Below are 17039 nucleotides of genomic sequence, written 5' to 3'. Positions count from 1 at the left end.
ACTTAATTTTAACTATTTGTTTATTGACCTGTTATGAAATCAGTCTCGGTTTTAATCTTGATGGCATTCAGGAAAACAGTTACTTCTACAGCCTACACACTGCAATATAAACAACATCTCTGCATGCTCTCTTCACGTCGTCCTTGTAAAATAATAATAATAAGTAAACAAACATCAAAATCACTTCGCTGAAAATGAAACGCCACTTACCAGCAGCCGCAGATTTTAAGATATCTTCTGGTAGTGCGCGTAGCCGCGCGAAATTAAAGAATGTGCGTGCAGCGTGAGGAATCGTTCCGGATGAGTTCGTCAGGTGAAAGGTCATCATGTGGATCATTTCATTTACAGCTAAATTATTATTTATTAATTTTACTAATAGTTAGGTTGGGCAGGCATCCACAACAAAAGGGCCTTTAATTACAAAAAAAGGAGAGGAAATTTTGCCTTGACAAAAGGGCACTTTGGGCACCAAGGGGCAAAGGGGCAGGTGCTCGAGCACCCAACGCCCCCCCCCTCTGCACGTGCCTGCATTTCAGGCGAGGCAAGGCGCATCTCAAACAAGCCTTAAGGATACATAAATGGACACTTAGCGGCCTATTTTACCCCATAATTCATTGCGCGCCGTTGACGACAGCATTTATTTATTTATTTTTAAAGGCGGCCGAGACTAGAGATCGGTGGTGAACAGCAAATTCACATTTAAATGTAAGTATTATGTTTTCATTTACTCAAATAGCTAGCGAAACCAGAGTTAAATTTTCTTATAAACTTCTTCTTAACTCCTTCGTCACCATTGCGTGGCTTCATTTGTCAGGTAGTTTTAGGCAAAACTTGTGGTAAAAACGTTATTAGTTTAACGACCTATTTGTAATATTTGCACTTGTGTATTATAAGAAATATCACTCACCCAGTAAAGCCCAAAACAATAAGAAAAGCAGTAGATAAGGCAATGGGGTTTCACTTTTATGTGTTTTTGTAGTGCTGTCATGCAAGCTATGTGGTTTTAACCAAATTTTAGTATACAGAAATATGATTTAAGTATTTTGTATGCATGTCTTGATGTGTCATATTTTGCACTGTTAACAATGCACTTAAGATTGCTCCTCTGTGTTAAGTACCCTTTTCTGCTTTTTTAGAACAATTAAGGAAAAAATGGGTCTATATATATATATTAAAGAAAAGTAATACACACATCTTTGCTGAAATGTATTGTCCTGTTGTTGTTAACAAGCCATGGTTAATTTGCTCTGCCTTTAGGATTGCAAGTGTCCTGGGACAGGAGAGGGTGTGAGTGGGAAACCCACTGCTGCAACTTGGCCCTCATGGATGAGATGTTGGGACAGAGGCATTGCACCAACCCCCCTGTCCTCATCGCCTCAATCCCTGAGGACACACCAGGGCCGAGTTCAGCAGTGGGTGCCCACGGTGAGGAGGAGCCAGGGGCAGCAGCACCAGCATGAAGGCGGCGAGACAGGACGAGTTTTTGGACTTGATCAGAGAAGAAATGCAACTACAGAGGGAGGCAGAGGCGAGGAGTGCACAGGAAAGAAGGGAGAGGATGGACAGGCTGTTTTCTCTTCTTGAGAGAATGATTAAAAAATATATATTTTCTACATATTCTTGTTTAACTTTTTTCACTTTTATTTTTTAAAAGAAAAATTATGTACATTTATTTTTATGCAACTTTAATTGTGTAAATAAAAGAGAATGAATTGTTCTGGACATTGTTTATTTTTGTAATGACAGTAATACTTTCTGCATGAAACAAATTCTATACCTTTTTATTTTTTCAAATAAAATTGGTAAATGAAAATCATTTGTTCTTTAGGCTACATTAAAGTACTTTTTCCAACTATTTACAAAATACGTTAAACATATCAAAATCAACATAAACATTTAATTTTACAATACATAAAATAAGAAAAAAATGATGTAGACTCTATTGAGCTGAGCTGCTGGACCGGGATGGGCTGCCCCTGGTAAGGCCTCCTGCTGGTGGGACATCATCTGGGATGGTCTCCAGAGTGTTTGAGTGCATATTTCCACTATCCACTAAGTTGTCTACCAACAGGTTTGCAGGGCTGATTCAATCGACGGCTTTCTGAAAAAAGTACTTTTAATAACTACTGCATTTATATTAGGCTACTACTGCATTACTGCGTAGGCTATGTTGCATTTTACTTCAGTATATTTTCAATATACAGTAATATCTGGTTGTTACATTATATATATGTTATATATACATATATGTTACATTACATATATGTCCTGGTCATGACGTTAAACTGATCCAATAGGGTCTAGCTCGGGTAACCTACCAGAAGATCATAGAAGATCATAGATCAATATGGTTATGGGGACCGACCTAGTGTAACTATTGAAGTACCTGGGCAGCAGCAGTGCTACTTTAACTCCACTGTGGCAAGTACAGAGTTCAGCTCTGGAAAGGCTGGTGGGGAGGAGACGTAGGCGAGTAAAGGGAGACCCTTGAAAGGCGAAATCTACTGCGCTCCACGCTTGAGAACTTGCGACCCTTCGTGGAGTAACTTAGCAAAGAATACAATATGGAACCACAACACAATTCAAAAGATGCTGGCACGGTCGTCGCCCAGTCAAAAAAGGACCGCGGTGGTAGGTCGGCCACTTTGCCCGCCACTGGTTACATCAAATCAGCAAAGAGTGGCAACATCAAGCAGCTCAACGTTGCTACTTACAACGTTAGAACCCTAAATGACACCATCTGCAGCGAAACAGGTGAGCTCATCACGCACAAAGTTGATCGAATCATAACCGGCTGCGAGAAACATCACATTGACCTTGTAGCACTTCAAGAGCACCGACTCCGAACATCCGACTCGGTGGGCTACAAGAAATACAGCAGCTGGACGATGGCACATACAGATTCATCGGAAAGCCACGGATCAGCCCTGCTATACAACACCAGAATCACTCAGTCTATCATCTCCGTCATCGCTAAATCAGAGCGTATAATTGCCATGCATTTAGAAGGCAATCCTAAAATATGCTTTGTGTCTGCATACGCCCCGACGGAGACATCAGATTCTTCAGCAAAAGACACGTTCTACGACGATCTCAGTGAGCTGATAAAGTCAATCCCGCCACACACGGTCACCATTCTTGCCGGCGACTTGAACGCAAGAATTGGTAAGGACAGTCACGACACCAATCCTAGAGTGGTAGGCAACTTCAGCTACCACGCAATCTCGAACAACAATGGTCGAAGGCTAATCAGCATGTGCGAGTTTTTAAGCCTGCGCCCAGCGAACTCTTGGTTCCGAAATCGACTGACGAGACTGCGCACATATAAGAGCCCAAAAGGAGACTTCGCTCAATTAGACCACATTGTCTTCAACACCAAGTGGTGGAAATCAGTCAAAAACTGTCGCGCTTACAACACCTGCGCCATTGGATCAGACCACAAGATGGTGAGCGCCAAATTCAAACTGGCGCTGAGAACAACAAGAAGCCCATCCATCGCCAGGTGCACCTTTCAGAACGATAAGCTGAAAGATGTGAATATCCAAGCAAACTTTGACCTGGAACTCAGCAATCAATTTGCTGCTCTTTTTGACGAGTCGAGTCAAACCGAAAATGCCCAGTGCCTAATACAGCAAAGAGCAGACGCACTCAATACTGCGCTGGTAGAAACGAGTGAAAAGGTCCTGGGCAAAAGACCAAAGTCAAAACAGCCGAGCTGGGTCAGCAGTTCAACGCTACAGCTCATCGCAGAAGAAGAAGTGGCGAAGGACGATTTCAAGCGAAATCAAACGAGAGAAAAGAGAGATCAGTGGAGAAACAAGCAGTCGAGTGTCAAGACAGCTTTCGAAACTGACAAAGAGGCATATTTTAATACTCAGCTAGAAGCTCTCGAACTGGCAAACCAAAAACACGAGCATCGCAAAATGTGGACTCTAATCGATAAAATCTCAGATAAGCCGCAAAATGCTGCTGCAAGCAAAGTCCAAATGCTCGATGGCTCTCAACCAAACTCGAAGACCGAGCTCATCAGCGATTGGGGCAAGTACTTCTGCAAACTCTTCAACAACAAGAGTGCGAAGGTGGAAACAGTCAACTTTCCAGAACCAAGCCCAGACATCGCTATTTCAATAACGATTCCAACGCGAGAGGAAGTGGTGAAAGCGATCAAACAGCTTAAGCGGAACAAGTCACCAGGACCCGATTATGCAATGACGGCAGAAGTCCTGAAAGACGGCGGCAAATTCATAGTAAATGAATTGCACAAACTCTGCAAGCTTGTTTTTAGGCATTGCTGTGCACCGAAACAATGGACGTCGAGCCTGATCATCCCACTGCCAAAGAAGGGCAACCTGCAGCTGATGAAAAACTTCAGAGGAATCAGCTTGACGTCCATCGCAGCAAAAACGTATAATCGCATTCTCCTCAACCGCATCCAGAATCCCATCGACAAGCTGCTCAGAAACAATCAGGCAGGCTTCAGGAGCGGGCGCAGCTGCACACAGCAGATCCACATCCTGCGAAGAGTCATCGAAGGAGCAAGAGCACAATTACTACCCTTGTACATCACTTTCATCGATTTCAAGAAGGCATTTGACTCGATAGACAGACCTATGATGTTCGCAATCCTGCGACACTACGGCATCCCACAAAAGATCGTTGATGCTATCCGAGTCTTGTACGACGAAACGAAGAGCCAGGTGTATTTGGAGGGCCAGCTCTCAGAGCCTTTCGCTGTCACAACTGGAGTATTACAAGGCGATGTTCTAGCTCCGTTACTATTCATCATAGTAATAGACTACGTCTCCAGGCAATCTGCTGGAAGCTTTGGATACCTTACACATAAAGGTCCTCCGCCCAGGAGTAATACGAGACCGCAACGTGGTACAGCAATAGCCAAAGAATCTAGAACCGAACGCAAGCTTAACGATTTAGCATTTGCCGACGATATTTCACTCCTGGAAAATGATTTCAGCAGGGCACAACAACAGCTCACTCAGCTACAACAAAAAGCTGGTGCAGTTGGACTAGAATTAAACGAGGAGAAGACGGTCCAAGTCCAAATGAATGCTTCCAGCGACAATGAACAACATCTACTAATTAACGGAAAGGACATTGAAATCGTAGACGAATTCAAGTATCTTGGATCCTACATCATATCGACGGAGAAAGATGTCAAAAATCGTATCTCTCTTGCATGGGTTGCCTTTACTAAGTTAAAGAAGCTGCTCACCGCTCCACCACCCAAGCCAAATATAGAATTCAGGACTCGGCTCTTTAATGTAACTTGTCTATCTGTGTTGCTTTATGGCTGCGAGACATGGGTTCTAACAAAGGCTCTAGAGGAAGAACTGGATGTGTTTGCGAGAAAGTGTTACCGAACCATGCTGGGAATTAGTCAAGCAGACGCCCATATGACAAACGAGGAACTCTACAGACTGACTAAACAACATCCAGTCAGCGCGACCATCCGCAAGCGACAGCTAGAGTTCGTAGGCCACTGTCTTCGCATGGAAGAAAATGAACCAGCTCACATCTACGCCATCTATCACTCAGAAGTCAGTGATAAGAACAAGCGAGGAGCACCTCGCCTAACCTTCAGACACAAAATCCGAAGCTACATCGACGAGTTCAACAAAAACCAAAAAGTCTGGAATCAAATAGCTCTCCCCGCAGCGAAGAGCAGTCAGTCACTCACCCATGTCGAAAGGGAAGAGGAAACAAAAGTGATCATCAGCATCGCCAAGAATAGAGAATTGTGGAAACGTATTGTCGAGCTCCATACCAGGGGACCCGACCGATGATGATGATGATGATGACATTATATAGCCTACTTTTGTGTAGTGTAATGTAGGCTAATCACATTGTGATGTGAGGGAAAAAAAGTACTTCAGGTTACTTCACATTTGTAAGTGAATACTTAACGAAATATGCAGTTCCGAAAATTAAAGTAACAAAATGTAGGCTTATTGTCACAATATTAACAAATTGTTGCTAACTACAGCAGCGTCCCATATCAAAGGGCGCATCTGACGCGCTCGGACCGGTCTAGCCTACGAATGATTGTTCTTGTCGCCTGGCAACCGTGACAGCTGCAGATGACGAGCGCGAGAAATACTGGACTTTTTATATTAAATTGGGTTTTGTATTCAAACAGGGCTAAACCGAAAATACATGATCCGGCAGCGCCGGGGCACACAATGACCTCCAGTAAAATATAAAACATAAAAATGACAATAGCCAATTCTGGCTCCATAGCTGTTTACTCAGTTATCAAAATGAATGATCAGGATAGCAGCTGTCCTCTCGCACCGTTGCTTGGCGCCAGGAGCGGTGATCGGGAACACCTGGTTGCACAATTAGGAAATCCTAGGAAGGCTACATGGTGCGTCCTTCAGAGGACGCATAGGCTGCATCCTTGAAGTCTGCGTCCTTCGAAGGATGCAGCCTTCAACATTGGGACACAGCTAGTGTGTGTGTGTGTGTGTGTGAACTTGTATGTCTGTGTGGGTGTGTCCTCTGATTACAGCTAATCATCAGCTAATTATCAGCGCCAGCTGTCTTCACTTTCAACTTGTATATCAGTGACTGGTATCTTGTGTTGTCAGATTGTTGTGATTTTGTCCTGTGTTGGTTCCTGTCCTGTGGCATTCTTCGTGGTCTTCGTTCCCATCGATGTTCTCCGTGCTTCACCATCTACTCAACTCATCACTTTCCCAGACTCTGGATTACCATTCACTGGATTACATCACCTGCCTGGTTGCCTATCGAGGTCCCTGCGTCACTCGCCAACTTCTGTGTTCTGTGTTTTGTGTCTTTCTGACCGTGAGCTGTTTATTTGTCAAATAAACATTTTCACCTGCTATATTCCACTCGTTTCCTAACAATAGGTGTGCGCTGAAGCTCCGCCTTTTACATTACAAATTTAGGCTACATATCTCCTGTTCAGTCTGTCGAGGTCAGACGTCTGCGAGTGAAAACATGAGCGCACTGGAACGCTGCCATAGAAAATTAAATTGTATTTCCGATGAAACCAGACACTGACACTGTTTTTCATGTTAATACGGTAAAGCTGCTTGATTTTAAGCAGTCTATTGTATAAAGTGATATATAAATAAATGTGATGAGACTTTAGTGTAGAATTGCAGAGCTTGAAACATAATCCATGTTGCTATGATCAGATGCTCTTCTTATGCTTTATTAAAATGCTTGCTGTTTTCTCAATTGTGTTGTTTATTTTGTTATTGAGGAAAGCTCACAGCACATATTTACATATTCATCTAACCCTTGCTCTCAGCAGTGTGAGCGGTGTCAGATGTTCAATTACAGTATATCACTCACGTATTCTGAACTTCGTTTTACCCCTAAATGAAGAATGAGAATAAATTACCTTTATTCTTTAAAGGTAAAAGTCTTTCTAATAGGAAAACATGATTTAACTTGAACATTAGATAACAAAAGTTACAATCACTTTAGCTTTTAACATTATCAGTGTAAAAGAAAAGATTCTCAAAGCCTTTAAAGCAGGCAAAGTTATTTATTAAGTTACATGTTTAAATGCAGACAGAAGAATGGAACAACTTACTGTATAGAAAACTTAGTTGTAACAAATAATGCACTGTTGTGCAGAAGAGGCTGTAAAAGCCTTTCTCACAGTGTGAGGTTATGCACCGGTGAGCGGGAGTGACTGGGTTAAAGCCTTTCTCCCAGATCAAGTTATCTTTCCTTCATATACCCTGAGTAAAGCATTGTTAAACATGTGGAATACCAACACCAAAACCGACCGACAGGAAACCAAAAGATATCCAGACAGCAACAGATCTGGACATCAGACACTATGTTGCTGTCTATGGCAAATGTGTGGTGATCAACAGGGGGAGAAGAACATTAACATTCTCCTCAATGCATGTTTAAGCAATAGTACCTATTTTACCTTAGGATACTTTAAGACCTATATTACATTCATAACCATTCAGTTCAGTTTATAAGCTGTCAGATGAAACTAAACATGGCATATTTACATGTTAGAACACACTAGTAGATAAACAGTAGGCTATGTAGTTGAAAGCATATACAGTACTGTATGTCCTGTGAATCAAATGGTACAGACGTTTCATTGAAGTGTAAATTACTCCGTCTCTCCCGACAGAACCATCCTGTGCCTGGAGTGTCCCAACAGTCCTCAATCAGCATACTGATGAACTCCCCTGCACTAGATAGGCATTAGTAAACTGTGATGATGAAGGTCATTGTGACACGTTTAATTCACATGTACACCTTTAAAGGGATTTCTGAAGTACTAGGGCAGTAAAGAGTTCTACCAATTTTCATATTCATATTCGCTCAGCCCTACAGTCATATAGTGTTTAAGGCTAAATGTAAACTTAATGTAAATCACAATTTAAAAAAAAAAAATTCAGACATTTCACTGGTATTGGTTCCGACTGAAATCTTGGAATTGTGACAATTAGAGAGTTTCAGCTGATCTTCTCTCCATCATTTCCAAATTCTCTTCAGTGTCCATTTCAATGTATTAATGATGTTACATTGCTTTATTGGGAGCTTCGGCCCGAGTCTGATTTAAGGATTTTCCATGTCCTCCAAAGGAATGACATTCGGATTATGTGGGTTATCAGCATCATCCTCCTGTAAGAACACAGATTCACAGGTTAAAGTAATGAGGAGGATAGATGTTTCAGATACACAAACACAAAAACTACAACAGATTTGTGTTTTCAGTTCCTTAATATTAAACACTGTCTATAAACTGCATCAAACTTTCATCTCCTGTACTTCAGTATTACAAAATTACGTATTATGATTTCAATATCACATCAAAACTGCTTAAACTGTTGTATTGGCATTTTCTTACAAGACTTGCTATCTGACAAAAGTCGCACTTTATATTTTAATATGAATTGTTATTCATTTAATTTTGGCGTTATTTGTGTTTTTGATAGTTTTGACTGCCTCACTGGTGAACTATAGTGTTAAAAATAAAGGACAAAAAACGACTAATTCACAGTTTACATTTATGTTTGTATATATAATTAAATTCATATTCCTTGCTATTTGTAATATTTACGTTGTGTGGAACTGGTTCATGGGTCTTGCAGTGATGATAGTAAATCACACCAGCAGTTACAACTGCAGAAACCAGTAGAACAACAACAACAACTATTCCTGCTACAGCTCCTGAAGACAGACCTGAACCTGGAACAGATGAAGACAGACAGACAATGTTAACAGCTCGACTGATAATACACCAGTATTTAACTATATATTTGGCTCATATTTACACCTTTCTACCTTACATACACCTTTCTGGTCATCAGTTGTATGATATTGATTTAGCTTATAAATGGCACCAGCAGTTAAAATCACTAAGACTGTAACGGTCATCAGCTGGAGTGCCCTTGAGAGCCACCTGAGGGCACTCCACATCAGACTATCATTATTCACTCACTACTACAATTCCCATAATTCACTTCCCGGACTCATCATTCCTGATTATCACATTCACCTGTGTCTCATTATATTGTTTAGTTCACCCCATATAAGCCTGGTTCACCTCATCATTCCCTGCGAAGTCTTGTACGTTATTCCAACTGCATTTCTGAGCATTTCCTTTGTTGTTGTTATTCCTGGTTCTTGATCTCTGCCCGTGTCCTGGTTTTCCTGTTTCTGCCTCACCCTCTGGATTTGTCTGTTTGTTTGATTGCCTGCCTGTGTATGACCTTTGCCTGGATTTTGATTACGATTCTGCTTAACCCTTTAAATAAAACTGCATTTGGATCTTCTACCCTCGTGTCTCGGAGCAGTACATAACAAAGACACTCAACAGAAAACAATATTCAGGAAAACTGCATTTTTCAAGTTAATAACATTAGTCAAAGTGTCATTGAGTCAAAGTTTGCTTTTTTTTTTTTAAAGAGTCCACAACCCATCAGTACACTATCTATTGGGTTGATTTAAAAATATTGAACTGTTTTTTTGTTTTTGTTTTCTCAAAAGAAAATACATTTAATGGCTGAATTATACACTCACCAATGACAGAAACACTGAATCTCTTCACTCTAATGATGCTGAATCTGCTGTTGTTGATGATGATCTGTAGTTTATATTCTCCAGAGTCTGTGTTTCTGGTGTTTGTGATGGTCAGAGATCCAGTCTGATGATCCAGCTTCAGTCTGTCTCTGAATCTCTTTTTACACTGAACATCTGTACAGATCTTACTCTGATCTCCAGTGATTTCAGCGATGAGAATGTCATTAAAATACCACGTCATCACATCATTTGGGTGTTTTATTACACCAGGATCTAAAGTGACAGATTCTCCTTCCTTCACTGACTTTCTCTTCACTTCATCTCGTTCAGCAGCAGAAACACCTGAAACACAAACCAACAGATGATTCAATTCTAGATGAAAACAACAAACGCCACAACATGAGAGAACGAATGAAATTGCATAAACCCTTTGAAGGGCTGGATTGGAATCCACTGCTGCTTCAATGTATATGTTATGAGTGATTATAATCAAGGTATTAGTCAATATTTTTCCTTCTATATATCAAATGAGTTGGACGACCTCTCTGGAGATTTTACGTTGTTATAGAAGTTACCAGTGTGATTACTGAAATGTTATTTTCATGTTTTCTTTAATGTCTGTATTTGATATCTGAACGCAGTAACAGTGCTTGCCTATTTAAGATTTATTTATCTTCCAGAAATGAAATAGGGACTGGTTTTGTGTTTAAAAAAGGTCTTCAACGTGTTAAAACATATAGGGGTCATTGAAGCCAATAGTTTAAGGGACCATTTCTTTGTTAAAGCCTATATTCCATTTAGGATAAAGTGTCCTATCCTGAGAGAAAGAACTTGTTATCTTGATGTTTTGAGACGAGACTCCTGTTTATAGTTAGAGTCTGGCCAAATCCAACCTTGGAAAAGATGTGTGCCGGGTGTGTGTGTTAGTCTTCTTGGTTACAGGTTAAGGAACCACTGGCATTATTGGAGATTGTCTGAGTTGTTGTTCTGGACATGCTGGCACCCAGCAACCCAAATCTGTGCCCTGGAAGATCACGACGTGCCTAACTTCAGGGTCTGAGTGTCAGCGGCATAATCGATGGAGATATGCTTCAGTCTATCTGTATATGTGTGGTAAATTACTATGTTTATCTATTTCTTAGCCAATGAGAATCATTCAGCCTGTAAGCAATGACATAGCTTAGACCTTGGAAATGGTATAACTGCTGTGATCTTTGTAACTGTAAGCGGGGCGGCCTACGAACTCCTGTGTGAGTCTTGAAGCTGACTTCTGCTGATGAAACTGCAAACTATCTTCAGTAAAACTTTTCTTCAATTTTTTATAATTCTAACTCCGGGTCTTCTTTCAAACATCTGGTCCATGGGTCCTAATCTGTTAACCCCTAACACCTTTCTTAACTTTCGATTTGAAAAGAAACAATTTTTGTATTCAAACCCATTTTACATAGTTTAATAACAGAAGCTGATCAGAGATGGTGTGATTAAACATTGTCATCTCCCTCTGAGCTCAACTGCAGCTTCCTAAGAACAAAATTAACTGTTAAAACTAACAACTTGTCAATGGAAAAACTGTACGAGATCTGAATACTGTAAGAATTATAACTGAGAAAAAATAACCAAATATAATTGGGGAAAAAAAAAATATAGATTCATAAATTCAAGATAATAAAAATTAACAATATAGTGTAAACATATATAAACTGCATTCAAAAATTCACTAACTCACCATGAACAGTAACACTGAAGATATTTCCACTAATGCTGCTGCTGCTGATGATCCTCAGTTCATAAAGTCCAGAGTCTGTTGTGTTGATATTTCTGATGGTCAGAGATCCAGTCTGATGATCCAGCTTCAGTCTGTCTATGAATCTCTCAGTGCCTTCATTACACTGAACATCTGTACAGGTCTGGTTGAGATCTCCATTGATTTGAGCGATGCGGGTGTCATTAAAATACCATTTAATGTATTCTTGTTGGTTTGTTTTAACACCAGTGTTTAGAGTGACTGAATCTCCCTCCATCACTGACACTTCTTCTGATCCAACACCGAAAACACCTGGAGAAGAAATGAACAGTTTTTTTTACAATATAATTTTAATCCTGCGGTTTGAATCTTCCACATAAATAGTTTAGCTACATTACATTTTAATTGGGCAGAAGCTTTTCTCATATTGCATTCAAGTTACATTAGTCAACACTTTAAAGTATGGGATTTATTGGTTTAGTTTAACTCGTTACAAATATTTAATGCAGCATCTGTTTTATCCTGGCATCCTTCGGCTAGCGTTACATTATTGACGATGCTATAATTCATTCAAGTGCTATTAAACCATTCAAGCACGCTAAGACGAAAAAAAAAACACAAATACGTACTGGCACATCTGTGAAGCGGCTCTCTATAGATACTGACGCTTTTTAGGTCGGGCAGGATCTGTGATCTCCGACAGTTTGTTCATCACTGGCTTCCATGGCTGCAATATAATGTGTTTTCCACCAACTGGCAACCCGAGGTGTCGAAATACTATTGGATAAATTGGCAGCGGGCAGAATCTCACACAGACCAAAGCATAAACAGACATTCTGACACGGAACGCACATTTCAAAGAAGAATAAATGGCTGTCGCATTTTTATTAGAAAAAGCTGTGAACAGCATGGTTTCTATACATATCTGCAAACATATTACAGTATTTTTATTCTTTTGTATAGTATAGTATTACATAGCCTACAGCTGGTGCTCTTCTGTAAGAAGACCGATTTTTTTTTTTTTTGTTTGTTTTTTACAATTTTTGGCCGAAAATTATAAAATGATAAAAAATAAATAAATATTTTTTTTTTATTTGTTTCTTCATTTGGAATGGTATGAAACTTGGTAAAGGTTTTGGTACTTGCCATGTGAAAAAACATGGACATGATTCGAACAGGTTAAATAGTCCTGAAAAAAAGAGTCTCTTGTGCTTCATTCGGGAAATGAACTGGAGACGAATTCCATCTAGTGAAAACTTTTGGTTCTGCGGCCAAACAAAATCTTCCTGAAAGCTCATTTGTTGAGATATCAAACTCAAATTTTGAACACAACATGTTTAGCTTTGATTTTCTCACAGTTTTAGAGTAAAACATGTTTTTGAAAATATTATATCATATAAATATTATATTTTTTTATAACAATAAATATTAAATTCTGTAACTTTTTTTAAGTTCACTTTTTAAAACTTATTCACTTCAGCAATAATCGTCGTCTCTGAAAAGAGATCAAACTTAAGTCTGTTTCGAAATTTAATTTTCAGTTCTATGCTCAAAAAGCAAATAAATTGATTATAAATATATCGTAAATATAATTTAGTACCATGAAATCCCCTAGAAATACAAAATATCAAATAAAAAACTTTATCGAACTAAAATATAGTACATTCATTTTATTGAAGAAAAAATAATAATAATCATTTGACCGACATGCATGCGAAGAGCACCAGAAAACAAAAACAAAGTAAAAAATCACTCACAGCTCTTGACTGAATCACTTTTGTAGCTTTAATAAGGATTAATCTCTATTCAATTTAAATTTATACAGTGAAGTCAATGTTTGATTATTCAATTTCTGTAGGTTTACCTGTTACACCATCCCAAAAATCTTAAAGTTCACAAGTTTATATGGGTCAAAACCAACAAAAGCTTTTCAATCTGGTTTCAGCCATGTTCACCACAGAGCCTTTAATGTTCACATTTCATGTTGTGCTTTATGTGTTGTGCAACTGGTCACTTCATTAAAGGTGAGTTTCTGATTAGAGCATTGCGCACAATTGCCACATTTATAGAAACCCAGAGGTGGGCTGGGAAGCCAAGTTTTGGGGAATCGAGAAAATCACACCTCCACCCAGAGGTGGTGATATTATCAATAAACTTCTATGCAGGGAAGCGTTCTGGATACATACACTTAACACTCGAGAACCTTTAGGTCTAAATGAAGAATTGAGTTTAACATGCTTTCTCTAAACACTTAAGCATATTAAAATACAGTACCTAAGATGAATATACTTTTATTCCCATTGTATTGTGAACTTTTTTTTTTTTTGATCTGTGGGTACTTGCCTTTTAATGACTGATGTGTGAGTGTGACACCTTGGTTTAGAGGGTTGTATTTTTGGGTGGCCAACGCCCCCTTAATCACACCTGTTGATGATCTTTATTAATGGCTTAATTGCTCATTCTCTCCAAGGACTCTGATGAAGATGTAACTTTACATCGAAACGTTAGTCATTTATTGTTATGCACCTTAAATAAATATTTTTAATTAGTAGACATCTGTGCTGCACCGGCGATTCCTTTTGTCTGGTTGTTTTGTCCTGCTCTGGTTGCACCGGATTGTTTGTGGATTACAGAAGCGCAGAGAACCTTCTCTTCGATAGAACTTGCATACCTTTGAACATGCAAACTGATCTTTAAAAATTACTTGTAACAATAAAATGGGTGATTATGCCCACTTAGCATTATACTTGAAAGACAATTTTTTTTTTTTTTTTACATTCAATAAGCCTTAACATTATGTTTTTGTTAACACTGTCAAAAAAAGTGCTAAAATTGTACCTTTAGCTCCTCACTGGGGCAGTAACCTCATAGGAACACACCTTTGTATGTTCTATACCCTAAACCGTGCATATTAGTACCATGGGACCCTTGTAGTACCCTTTAGATTCAGATATGGTACAAATGTGTAGCTTTGACGCAGTGGCGGCTAGTGAATAATTGTATAGGTGGGGCTGTGGCATATCAAACAATTTCAGTTGCAGAACAGGCAAAGTTAAAGAACATCTGCTTGACTTCTGGTTATTCATAAAAACAGCTATGAGTTAATTTACCAGTTTCAATGAAATTTTGGATACCTCCATGACTGATTTAAACAAATGAGATAGAACAACTATGTACATGAAACCAGTAGCCTAACACTTTAGGCTACAATTAAGTTTTATTAGTTAACTATAGTAAACTACTTTAGTTAACATGAACTGAGAATGAACAATACTTCTTCAGCATTTATGTTATTTCAACATTACTGCACTGTGAAGTAACATGGACAATTAACAACTGGATTTTTATTAACTAACATTAAGAAACAATAATAAATTCTGTAACAAATGTAGGTATTGCTAATTATTAGTTCATGATAGTTAATACATTATCAAATGTTAAAAAATGAGACCTTATTCTGTAAAGTGTTGCCAAATATAAACGTTACAGTGTAGATCTGCACTATGGATTAAAATATCTGTAGATATTCAGTTGGGCTTCACTCAGCCTACAGAAGACTATTTTTGTGAATTAAAAAATTAATAATGCACACATGTGGATCAGATGACAAGTAATGATATATGACCTACTGTAAAATATTTATATATGACCTGCTGTAGAATAGTTCATTGTATATTGAATATAGAATATTCACTGTATGTTTTTATATACAGGAGACTGAGTGAAATATGTTGTTGTGAATTTATATAAAGTTACATTTAGATATTAACCATATTTAGCCCATTAGACATACAGCAACGTGTAATCATATGGATCCTCGATTAAATATATGCTGTACTATTTACTATTGGTCATCATACAGCTACAAAACAGTGTCCTACAGCATTTTATGAAGACAAACACAATTTAACCCTTTTCTAAAATTCCGAGGGCCATTTAGAAGAAATAGACAATATTGTTGTTCACAAAAACATTATTTATCAACACCATTTGTGAATTATAATGACTCCTGTAGATGAATCCCCTATGGCTTGCCACTCTTCTTTAACTGTTTTTCTATCCTCCTGTCAAAGTGCTTCTGCTCACTGATAAAAAAAACATTTAAATATTGAAAAAAATGTAAAAAGGACATCCATGGTGAATTTGATCTTGTCAAATTCACACGCAGCAGGACTCACTGTTACATTTTGAAGAAAATTCCTGAATCCTTCATTTTTTATCACAGTTGCTTTGGTACATTTCTCCGATCACTACTGAAATTCTCATAACTACTTTTGAACAAATTGCCAATGCTTTGGTAAATTCATGCAGTTGATTATGAATTGCCTTGCTGCTTTCTAATTTATCAATTCATTATTTCCTTCATTAGTGAAATTCTAAATACACCTCTGCAATTCATCAATTCAGGACACATTTACAAAATAAAGTCTAATAGAAATGTATTGAAAACATGCTTGACAGTTTATGACAACTCAACCATTTTGCATTTAATGACTTATGCAAGGAACTAATGCTTAGCCCTAGATGTTTTGAGGACAATGACAATTCAACAGAGAAATAGTATAAAAGGCCTATATTTTGATCAACATGACATAAAGTGTTGATAATGTAGGAAACAGCAGACAGTTGTACATTATCAATTCTTGCATGAATGTACCGAAGCATTTGCAATTTGTATAAAGTATAAAAGAATGAGAAATTGCTTTTATGATGTGCACAAGTGACAAGATGATGTGATTTCAGTTGTGATCTGAGAAATGCACCAAAGCAACTGAGATAAACTATAAGACTTATTGAGTCACAGACCACATAAAAGAAAGTGTTACGAGAACACAAACTGCCTTTTTAGTTACATTTTTAGTTACTTTTTTTGAGTTACATAGGCTATCTGTGTAATAAAAAAATTAAACATAAAAAAAATGTAAAAAGGACATCCATGGTGAATTTGATCTTGTCACAGTGTGTGTGGGTGTGCTGTCCAGAATTGATGTCAGGTGAGTGTGGATTGCATCAATTTGCTCCTGATCTTCAAAGTACAACGCACAGGCAACTTGTTGGTGGAACACTTTTGGAAAAAGTGTCAAGACACTTTTCTTTTGGCCAGTGATTCTAAAAATAATATAAAGTATAAGTTCCTAATCCGACATACAATGAGGGCTGTATTAACAGTAAAACGTCCGTTATTTAACGAATTTTAAATATAAAAAATGCTTTTTGACAGAAAAAAAACAAAACAAGCATGACAAAATTT

General features: G+C 38.3%; 1 protein-coding gene across 1 annotated transcript; it reads right to left on the bottom strand.

Annotated features, from left to right (window-relative positions):
- Nucleotides 1–7176: 7176 nt before the first annotated feature.
- Nucleotides 7177–12701, bottom strand: LOC311084805 (uncharacterized protein). Its single transcript, XM_084117102.1, has 5 exons — nucleotides 12418–12701; nucleotides 11771–12100; nucleotides 10045–10386; nucleotides 9083–9210; nucleotides 7177–8643 (listed from the first exon to the last, which is right to left on the bottom strand). The coding sequence occupies exons 2-5, from the start codon at nucleotides 12063–12065 to the stop codon at nucleotides 8578–8580; spliced, it is 831 nt and encodes a 276-aa protein (XP_083973228.1). The 5' UTR covers nucleotides 12066–12100; nucleotides 12418–12701; the 3' UTR covers nucleotides 7177–8577.
- Between the last annotated feature and the right edge of the window lie 4338 nt (nucleotides 12702–17039).

This window comes from Abramis brama (assembly GCF_963993115.1).
Source record: "Abramis brama genome assembly, chromosome: 6".
NCBI classification, from domain to species: Eukaryota; Metazoa; Chordata; class Actinopteri; order Cypriniformes; family Leuciscidae; genus Abramis; species Abramis brama.
This window is presented reverse-complemented; position numbering and strand designations above follow the sequence as displayed.